General features: G+C 40.7%; 1 protein-coding gene across 1 annotated transcript in view; it reads left to right on the top strand.

The window, feature by feature from the left end:
- MED10 (mediator complex subunit 10) overlaps positions 1-6,190 on the top strand; it is a 28,613-nt gene extending 22,423 nt beyond the window's left edge. The window contains exon 4 of the mRNA XM_063450568.1: positions 5,245-6,190. Coding sequence (XP_063306638.1) covers positions 5,245-5,343 — 99 coding nt within the window. The 3' untranslated portion in view covers positions 5,344-6,190. The remainder of the gene's footprint in view (positions 1-5,244) is intronic.
- Positions 6,191-11,681: the final 5,491 nt, after the last annotated feature.

An 11,681-nucleotide genomic window follows, 5' to 3' on the forward strand; every position in this document is an offset into this window, starting at 1 on the left:
CCCTCTAGTGTTCCTATATTTTCCAGCATGCTACTGAAATCTGAATGTGTAGAGTTTATCCTGGAGTGAAAATTTTAATGTATGTTTATTAGATGGGATTAAAACACTTGCAAAGGTGGGGAAAATGCTATAAGACACCTATATTTTTATGGGTCCTAATATTTTTGGATATTATTTTCAAAAGATTTAATATATTTGCATTCACTTTTAAAACATTTTTCAAAAGTTTATCCAAAAGTATTAAGTAATTTGAAAATCGTATCCAAAAATATTAAATTGAAGCAATGAAAAACACAACTCGCAAAGCATGGCCCAAACAATTAACCCTTTAATGGAGGGTTGCTCAAAACTTTAAACTACAGCATTCTAAAGGCATGCAAAGCATCATGGGAGAAGTAGTTCTAAAACATCTGGGGATCTACCCTTTGGGCACCCCTGCTTTAAAGGAATTACTCCAGTAATTTGAAGTGGTCATGGTGGTAGGAGTCTGGATGTGCAGTGTTCATGTTTGAAATGTTGCACATCCAAACACGTCTGTGCTTATGTCTCGGGGGCTTTTTACACCCCTGGCACAAGTGACATTTTTACAGCTTGAAACTCTGTTCTACATTGCCTACTGTCAATCCTGTGCATATTTTATGTCTGTCGACAACACGCTGACAACAGACATAATAATCTTTTCCCTTGCATGCAGGGCGCCCCTTTCATTGCTGGTAACTTTTTTTTTTTTTTTTTTTTCCTTTTTTTTTTTTTTTTTTTTATTATTATTATTATTATTATTAAAATTCCCTCTTCCTCCATTCGCTGGCTCAATGTTCACATGCATGCCCCCTGGTGACTTCAGATAAACTGTTAAACTAATCTGAAAAGTTGTTGTTCTAGAACACCCATGGATGTAAATACTGATTATGCTCAAGGTGCAGTTCTTTGAAAAAGCCAGTCCCTGTTAGTGTTCAATTAAATTGTTACTGGAAAGCACAATTAAGGACACACTAGTATGCAAGTAGTAAACTCTTGTTAAACAGACCTGCTAAGCACCAAAACCGTAACTATACACTGTAATAGTTATGGTGCAATGAATTTTCTAATGCTTTCCAACAGCAAGCTGTGACATTGTCTAACAGTGTGACATTTGCCTGGCTCTCTTGGGTGTCAGTCTGCTCTGATATGCAAAGCGGGATCTCCTACACTGGAATAAGTTGCTTCATATTTTTGAAGTATTGTCGTTTTTGAAGAGGTAGCCACTAAAGGAGGAGATTAGAATCAGATCATCTACTAAAAGATCCATCAAAGTTCTGCAAAAAATGTAATGGTGCCTTGAGAATCACTACGGTATATTGCTTGTAATATGACTACACAAATGTCTTTGCTCTGTGCTATTGCCTCCTCTTTAGATTGTCATATGCGGGACTTCAGACTTTAGTTGGTCCTGTTTTAGCCCATGTTATTCGTTAAAAAAAAAAAAAATCACAAGATGCTGTTTCGCAAATTTTAAACTTCAAGCTTCACTTGGCTTAACATTTTAGTCCTATCTTGTAACCCTTACACGTTTTTACAAGAACAGAAGGCCAAGAAAATAACAATGAAAAGAAACAAACATCCTTAATGTCATTCTTGTGCTGCCTCATACCAATAGCATAGTCTATTACTCAGTCTGTTACCTTGATTGGTGCTGCATGGATTGTTGATTTAAATTGCTTTTTGAATCATTGTATAGTGTGTTCTCTTTATCTGGCAGCAGCATGCATTTGTAGCTTTCATAATATGCAAATAGACGGCAGGTTTCTTGGCTGTTCTACGTTTTCTAAGCTTCAGGATATCATTTAAGTGGTTTTAGTGCCATGCAAACTGCATGTTCATTTCTAACTCTGATTTGATGGCTAAATAAGTTGTCAGGTTTAACTGCATCATTTGTAAAACTAAATTGTATCTTTTTAAAAATAAGTGTCATTAAGATTTTTGGAGAATTCAGTGTTTGTTTTTAGTAGAGACCTAGGATTCAGGCTGTGCTGAATGAGAAACGCATCTGCTATGTAGCTTGCAGGTGACATATCAAGCTGTGGGAGAAAATTTCTTTCTAGGGTCCATGGGTAGCCAGATGGAAGACTAGAAAAGGTGATAATGCAATGTAGACTGAATAAGGTATGAGGGAATATGGCTTAATGTTTAGATGATTCAGTACCTTGATTTAAAAAATAAATTATACTGTTGACTACATTATTTGAAGTGGCTTTAACTAGCTACTAGTGGCTTGTATTGTAATAGGAGCTAGTATATGAATGATGATTATATAAAGTATATCTGTAGAAGTTGAGTGAATTGTATCACATGGCTAGTTAGGCTACCTGAATATGCTCTACAAGTTTTGGGTGTGTGTGGTATAATCACATGACTCATCTTGCTTTAACCCCTTAAGGACCAAACTTCTGGAATAAAAGGGAATCATGACATGTCACACATGTCATGTGTCCTTAAGGGGTTAAAGGAAAACTCCAGTGCCAGGAAAACAATCCGTTTTCCTGGCACTGCAGGTTCCCTCTCCCTCCCACCCCTCAATCCCCAGTTGCTGAAGGGGTGAAAACCCCTTCAGTGACTTACCTGAGGCAGCGACGATGTCCCTTGCCGCTGCTTCCTCCTCCTCCGCACCGCTCCTCCTTCTGACTCCGGTGGGCGGGACTGATCCCGCCCACCGGCCGAGGAGACCTAATGCACATGCGCGGCAATGCCGCGCATGCGCATTAGAGCTCCCCATAGGAAAGCATTGAAAAATATTTTCAGTGCTTTCCTATGGAGAATTGAGCGACGCTGAAGGTCCTCACACAGCGTGAGGACGTCCAGCGACGCTCTAGCAAAGAAAATCTTTGCTATGAGTCAGGAAGTTCCCTCTAGTGGCTGTCTGGTAGACAGCCGCTAGAGGTGGAGTTAACCCTGCAAGGTAATTATTGCAGTTTATAAAAAAAACTGCAATAATTACACTTGCAGGGTTAAGAGTAGTGGGAGTTGGCATCCAGACCACTCCAATGGGCATAAGTGGTCTGGGTGCCTGGAGTGTCCCTTTAAACTGAATTGGGAACTTCGAGAAACAATTCTCCTGTAAAACAGTCATCCTTTCAGAACTTTCATTTAAATGACCACTTTAGTCACACAGGCCACTTCATCTTTAAATAGTGGTCTGTCTTTTTAACCCTGCAATGTAAAACATTGAGGATTTGTAGAAACTTCAATGTTAACACTTTAGGATTAAGCACAACTCTAGTTTGCTACTAGGGGCTCTTCTGCTGCACTGTCTGAATAAGACTGTCACTTCACATTGAAGCTTATAGGAAAGCATTGAATTCAGTGGTTTCCTATGAGAAGGAATGGATGTGCGCGCACCGCTTGCCATGCATGCAAATCTGTTCCTCCAAGTGCCAGAAGAGGCCATTCCTCTAATATGTCGTTTTGGGAGGCGGAGAGGTGAGCAGTGCTGAAAGAGTCTCTTGTGAGAACCAAGTAGGAGGCTGGATATACAGGTGATACTCGAAAAATTAGAATATTGTGCAAAAGTTCATTTATTTCAGTAATGCAACGTAAAAGGGGAAACGAATATATGAGAGAGATGCATTACATGCAAGATATTTCAAGCCGTGGTTTGTCATAAGTGCGATGATTATGGCTTACAGCTCATGAAAACCCCAAATCCACAAATCCAAATCCACAATTTCAGTAAATTAGAATATTACATGCAATCAATAAAACAAGGAGTGTACATAGAACAATATCGGACCTCTGAAAAGTATAAGCATGCATATGGACTCAGTACTTGGTTTGGGCCACTTTTGCAGCAATTACTGCCTCAATGCGGCGTGGCATGGAAGCTATCAGCCTGTGGCACTGCTGAGGTGTTATGGAAGACCAGGATGCTTCAATAGCTTTCAGCTCTTCTGCATTGCTCTGTCTCATGTCTCTCATCTTTCTCTTGGCAATGCCCCATATGGGGTTCAGGTCAGGCGAGTTTGCTGGCCAATCAAGCACAGTAATCCCACGGTCATTGAACTAGGCTTTTGTGCTTTTGGCAGTGTGAGCAGTCCTGCTGGAAAATGAAGTCAGCATCCCCATAAAGCTCGCCTCCGGATGGAAGCATGAAGTGCTCCAAAATCTCCTGGTAGACAGCTGTGTTGACCCTGGACTTAATGAAACACAGTGGACCAACACCAGCAGATGACATGGCTCCTCAAATTAACACAGACTGTGGAAACTTCAAACTGGACTTCAAGCATCTTGCAGTGTGTGCCTCTCCATTCTTCCTCCAGACTCTGGGTTTCCAAATGAGATGCAAAAGTTGCTCTCACCAGAAAAGAGGACTTTAGACCACTGAGCAACAGACTAGGTCTGTTTTTCTTTAGCCCAGGTAAGACGCTTCTGACATTTGTTGTTCAGGAGCGGCTTGACAAGTGAAATACGACATCTGAATCCCATGTCCAGGATCCGTCTGTGTGTGGGGGCTCTTCATGCACTGACTCCAGCCTCAGTCCACTCCTTGTGAATGTCCCCAAAACTTTTGAATGGCCTTTTCCTGACCATCCTCTCCAGGCTGCAGTCACCCCTGCTGCTTGTGCACCTTTTTCTTCCACACTTTTCCCTTCCACGTAACTTTCTATTAGTGTGCTTTGATACAGCACTTTGAGAACATCCAACTTCTCCGTAATTACCTTTTTGAGGCTTTCCCTCCTTATGGAGGGTGTCAATGATGGTTTTCTGCACAACTGTTAGGTCAACAGTCTTCCTCATGATTGTGATTCCTACTGAACCAGACTGAGAGACAATTTAAAGGCTCAGAAACCCTTTGCAGGTGTTATGGCTTACTTAGCTGATTAGAGTGGGGGCACTGTGAGCCTAGAATATTGCACCTTTTCACAATATTCTAATTTGCTGAGATTGTGGATTTGGGGTTTTCATGAGCTGTAAGCCATAATCATTGCACTTATGACAAATCACGGCTTGAACTATCTTGCTTTGCATGTAATGCGTCTATCTCATATATTTTCCCCTTTTACGTTGCATTACTGAAATAAATGAACTTTTGCACGATATTCTATATTTTCGAGTATCACCTGTAACTAGTGGCAAGCATTATAGCATTAGGAAAACAGGTTTGTATCCCTAATGTTATTGTATTCCTTTTAATGCTTTACTTGTTATATAAAATAAAAATAAAAATAAAGATTTTATTGTTAACTTTAATCCCCTTTCTCTGTTAAACAGAAATTCAAAAGCCTGTTGATTCAAGAACTGAGTAAGGTCTTTCCAGAAGATATGGCCAAGTACCGGGCAATACGAGGGGAAGATTATCCTCCATCCTAATGGTGATGCTTCAAACCTTAATTCGAAGGACTATAAAATATTTATTTCTTTACCAGCAATGACTTTAGAGAAAAGCTGTGAAAAAATGATGATAATATCTACTACACTGCAGTATCTGGAAATTGGTCTGAAAGTTAAAGGATGGTCTCCTGCTATGGAAGAGATTTTTCAGAGTTCTTATTGACTGCACTGTATGTGAACAAATGCATACTGCTTTCTGAAATAGCCATTTTATTATGTGTGACAAGAAGCTAGGCACACGCCAACAATTTCATAAAATGTTTATACTCTGATGTGCCTGAATGTAACGTACTAGTGCAGGTATAAATTTAAAAACTCTAGGGAATGAAAACAATTGTGGGTATATGTGTATATACGTACTAGCCCTATGTTAGTTGCCCATTCAGTGGGTCACTATTTACACTGCATAAATGCCTTTTGCTGTTGCTCTAAAACAGTGGTTTCTACATCCGTCCTCAGGAGATTTGGTCCAGTTTATGTCCGTATCCCCATTGGAATATAAGCTGAAATTTCTACATTATTGTCTCTCTGTGTGCCTTGAAGGATGGATTGGGGAACCACTGCACTAGAACAACTACTGTTTACTTTAGACTGATTATGTTGTGGTTTGCCATGCTAATTCTATATGTTCAATTTATATCGGCACAGGTGAGTTATTTCTAAGGATTTCTAAATAGGCTATTACAATTAATGCAAGCATGATTTTGAGTTGCTGTTAAAATAACCATGACTGCAGAATTCTTATGTCCATGGTTAATCTGATTTTTGATGTTACTTGTTTGTTCATTTGTTTTTTGTGTCTGTTAGTAAAGAACCATTGCGTAGCTTTTTTTTTTTTTTTTTTTTACATTTACTATTAAAGTTTACAGTTTTGGATGCTTTCCCATTATGTCCTTCCTTTTTTCTTTTTTTTTTTTCAGGGGTGTGTAATCATGAAATCAGAAATATCCTGTTTGTATTTTTGTGTTTAAAAAAAAAAAAAAAATGCTTTTATCATTTAGATGGGCACTTTTTTTTCTGAATATGGTTTTTATTTAGTAAAGCATCTAGTACAACATTCGTGGACACGCAGGTGCAAATCAACAACCATTTGTGGGTCGCGCAGGGCCATCATAATCTTTTCAGGACGCACAGATCCATTGCGGTCTATTAAAGTATTTCTAGTATAATGTAACACAGTTTAATACAACAATTCTAACTACTCGTGTTTCAAGAGCAAAGTAGCACTGGGAAATGATTAGCCTAGATAACTCGAAAGCACCTCCATCCCCCCGCCAGCCTGTCAGTCAGAGAGGAGCATTCCTCCCCAACCCCATTTGGACCCTCCTTAAGGAGGAGATGGGCATATTTTGCATGGATGATGATATTGCCACATGGTGCTTGGTACCTGGGAGGGTAATGGGGGCAGGGGGAGTTAGTAAAGCTGAGGTTAGTTATACATACTTGGTGCATCACCTGCTCGAGGCGCCATCTTTATTTTAGTCTCCAGCTCCTGGTGCCAATGTCGGCACTCTTAAACATGTACAAGAGTACAGCATTGTCTATTGAAAACCCTACAGATCTACAGCTGGTTTCGCAATGAACAAGATTTTTTTTTTTTTTTTTTTTTTTTTTACAGCTGCCAGTGAGGAAAGCTGTTCAGTTTCTTTGCTTGAAGAGGGTTTAAAGAGCCAATCTGACTGGTATTGATAAGAATTGTTTCCAAATTTTGGATGCAATAGAATAGAGAATCTCAGGAAAAAAGGAAAAAAAAATGGGTGGCGGGGGGAAGGGGAGAGGGATGTAAGCTAAGTGTTTGTCTAGAACTAAGCAGGTAAAGAAAGAGCAGCAGCGGAGGTGGGCATCCCTCAGCAATAGCAAATATCTCTTCCCCAAACTCTGGCCCGCCAGATGTTGCTGAACTACAACTCCCATGGTTCTCAGCCTAGCTATTTCATTCATAGAATCATGGGAGTTGTAGTTAAGCAACATCTGCAGGGCCAGAGTTTGGGGAAGCCTGCTCTAATTCCATAAAAGTAAGTTAACTTACTTTAAAATGCTTATGTGATAGAGAATAGGCAGGCGGACTTTGCATATAACTAAAAAACATTTGGCAACAAATAAGGGCTTTCAGGCATCGGATCACTGCCACAGTCTGATCTGATACTGGGGCAGGCTCTGCAAGTGCAAATGCTAGTTGATGGGTCTGAATGATAGGTATGTGGTTTCTTCTCCAAACCACAGAACCAATATTATTAGATTGGGCACATTAACTTATGTGGCCAGAGAATGCCCACGCTGTAGATAATGAGTGGTCAGTCTTTAGTGATCATAAAGCTGCTCTATCGGTAGCCATATTGACAAGATCTACTGTCCAACCAGCATGGGGCTAATTGAAAAAAACAGGCCTTATCAAGTTAATCAAAACATTTAATGAAGTGAAATACATAAAATGTTGTTGTACCAATGAAAGTGTCTGTCTACACTGACCCTCCTTTGGCATATGGGTTATGGAAGAGCGTTGAATTAAGGTGAATAGCCAGTACCATCCTGGAGTGTATATAGACACACTGCGCTCAAACAGACATCTCTAGGTTCTCTGAAGACTTCCACAGAATACTGGAAAAATTAGTCTCCTTGTTCATGATGTCTCAATTGGCATAATTCAACTCTGTTTGCCCAGTGGACTGGGAGCTTTCCATAATAAGCCTTTACACTTCTGTAGCTTCACTATCACATGGAACACTGCAGCCATTTATGCTGCCTCTTTCCTGTAGCTGATCTTGGATATACAGCATGTACATTGACACACATACAGACTCTACTGAAACCAAATCAATCATGACATTATGTGAGACTGAAAAATCAATTGTTAGAAGGTCTGGTACTTTACTAAACAAAACTCTACCGACAATTTATGGTATTTTAGGTTTTTTAAATGGGTCTTAAAGGTACATTATAGTCACCTGAACAACTTCAGCTTAATGATGCAGTTTTGTTGTATAGAACATGCCCCTGCAGCCTCACTGCTCAATCCTCTGCCATTTAGGAGTTAAATCCCTTTGTTTAAGAACCCTAGTAACACCTCCCTGCACGTGACTTGCACAGCCTTCCATAAACACTTCCTGTAAAAAGAGCCCTATTTAGGCTTTCTTTATTGCAAGTTCTGTTTAATTAAGATTTTCGTACCCCCTGCTATGTTAATAGCTTGCTAGACCCTGCAAGAGCCTCCTGTATGTGATTAAAGTTCAATTTAGAGATTGAGATACAATTATGTAAGGTAAATTACATCTGTTTGAAAGTGAAACCAGTTGTTTTTTTCATGCAGGCTCTGTCAATCATAGCCAGGGGAGGTGTGGCTAGGGCTGCATAAACAGAAACAGAAAGTGATTTAACTCCTAAATGACAGTGAATTGAGCTGTGAAATTGCAGGGGAATGATCTATACACTAAAACTGCTTTATTTAGCTAAAGTAATTTAGGTGACTATAGTGTTCCTTTAAATGGACACTCAATTTAAATTAAAGCTAATCAGATACAATTGGTTAGTTTCTTTTCTGTCAATTACATACAGTTTTCCTGCAGTGCTGTACAATGTTTTGCTGTTTTCAGCAGAGTAACCCAACCTCTTTGGCCAACCCCCCTCCTATATTTCAACATGTTGTTAATACCCAGTCTCTGAAAGAAATGTACCTTTTTCAGCCAATGAAAACAGAGGCACGTCTTTTGTATTGTAAGGAACGCTCACAGCACAGACTGCACTGCAGATACAAGGCTAGAACCCATATGTGCTCCTCTCCATCCCTCCTTGTAATGCAAGTAATACAATCTCCTCCCTAACCATTGTCAACCCCTTCCCTCTCAGCCAACCTCATGACCCACTGTTAACCCTTTTCCACTCCAGCTCATGTTAATCTCCCTAGATAAATGGAGAGAGATGAAGCACAAAGCTTTATAGGTATTCATTGATTTGTCTGTCTCTTTACATTTATTTATAACAAACATGACACCATATGATATCTAATCTGGTGAGGAAATGTCTGTGTGTGTGTGTGATGTGGTATGTAAGTGCTAGTGAGTGTATGCTGTATTTGTAGTGTAACTTAGGTTGAGTACTTCTTGGGCAGCCATTGTTGGCATGTCATTACTGATTCTCAGAGTGCAGGGGTTCCCAACCTGTGGTACGCGAAAATAAATCGGTAATGGCGGCGGTGCAGTTGCACTGCACAAGCTGAGAACCACATTGTGAGCGGTCCTAGTGGATGGTGCTTTAATGAGTTATAAAAGGGTCTAAGTTAAATAAGTCTCTAAGTACTGCTTTAAAGTGTGTGCTCGGAGATATTCTGGAGCTAAACTAAAGGTAATCTGAAAAAAAAGGTAAGATTAGTTTGATTTAAATTACTCACCTCCTGAAAATGGCAGACTTGGTTCAGGGTAACAGTTGATATGCATTTGTTTCACATTCCACTTTTTGGAGATTTGGATGCTGACTAATCTGTTGACATTTCTCTATATTGCAGCAGGAGATTGTCTTTTTGAAGTCTGAGATTTGTAAATTTGATGTCAAGACACGGAGGCTCATATTGCTTAACCCTTTCTTTACTGTCCACCAATAGCAGCAAAGAATACAACAGTAAGAAAAAAATGGTAACCATAGTGATAGGCCACACCCATACCAAGTCCCAGTATAATAGTCAGCACATCCCCACACATTTCCTCTTTCTTTGCTGCTCCGACCATAGATAAGTACATGACAAATTTTCTCTCATACATACTGTGGTGGAATCTCGGTAAAAATAAATTTAGTAGGCCGAGATTACCACGTGGCATGTGTACGTGCATATGCTGACGTATCGATCAGTTGGTTGCACGAGGCAAGATACGATCAGTAGTGTACGGAGCATGTGCAAGAATACAGGATGTAGTATTCCCCCTCCTCCATTGTGCTGGACAAGCCATGCGGTCAAGCAGGAAGTTAATTCTTATTTGTATTGATTGGTCAAGAGAATGTGCGGGTGGAGCTTAATATGGGAGGAGTTATGTGCCTATATAAGGAGCCTGCACTATTGTCCGGGGCTCAGAACTTGTGGTATTTTGGTGACGGTAGTCCCTCTGAGTCCCGATCGGTGATCCAATAAAGAATCTCTTCCTTCCTGAAGAAACCTGTGTCCATCTCTCTGTGCTTCGCTTCCGTCAGTTTCTCCGGTATCATTTGGTGCATTGGCCGGGAAGCTCATCGTTCAACGGTAGCTGAGAGGCAGAGGCGTGAGACGGTCTATCTTTGCCCACGTTCTCTACGGCTGCACCCCTGAACTTCTGCGTGGACCTCCCTTCGTCTCGGCGCCACTGGTCTGTTGTCCAGGAGATCATCGGCCTCTACGTGAGAAGTGCTGGGGTGTCCCCGTCGATGAGTGTGAACTCAGGTTCAGGAACGAGGAGGTAAGACAACTGCTGTTTTAGACGGCAGACCCACTAGGGGTATACCGATTGTGCGGTAGGCCCATAAGGGGTTATTTGTGTATGGAATCTGCCCCCTCTGTCGGAGGGAAGGAGCGAAGGCGCACCGCTCAATCGAACGCTCTTTAGTCAGACCGTTTGATTTGGTTAGTCAGGCGGGGTCCTGTGTAAATAGCCCTAGCCGGACACCGGTGTCTTGTCTAGACTAGCGTTCTAGGGTGTATATTACGTTCGCTAGGTCGGAGGGACCGGGAGACTAAGCGGCGCCTGTGTAAATTCGGTTCGCTAGCTCTCAACCTATCTTGGCTAAGTGGGAAGGCGTGTAAATTTGGAACCCACTAGATTTTTGATAGTAATCGACTAAGAGGCGCCTGTGTAAATTCGGTCCTCTAGCTCGCTATATGTGGTGCTTGGGCAGTGTGGCTAACCAAAACGGGTGTATATAGTTTTAGGTAGTCCATCAAGGTACTGGCCAATAGTTTAGTTGGGAATTGTAAATGTGATAAAGATTGTTTAGTAAAGTGTATATCTTGTTAGATAGCACGAGCTCAGCCGTCTAGCGAGAGTGTTAATAGTGTGTTGCTGTATTATAGTGCACGGTACCATAACCCTGTATATTTACTGACACTGTATATAAGTACTAATCATTGTCGTTCATTGCATGTTTAACACCATAACCACTAATAATTGTATTGTGACCTTAACTTGTGCTTTGACCTATGCTAACCGTACTGTAACCGCTATTTGTAAAAGACGATGTTACTGGGGTGTGTTATAGACGGGTAATTCATATATAGAGAATTATAGCGTGGGTGACTGTATAGTTACGCCAAAGGGCATAATATTGATTATTTAGTGACTGGTGTAACAGCTGTGTGTGTA

Source organism: Pelobates fuscus, chromosome 4, assembly GCF_036172605.1.
Source record: "Pelobates fuscus isolate aPelFus1 chromosome 4, aPelFus1.pri, whole genome shotgun sequence".
Lineage (NCBI taxonomy): Eukaryota > Metazoa > Chordata > Amphibia > Anura > Pelobatidae > Pelobates > Pelobates fuscus.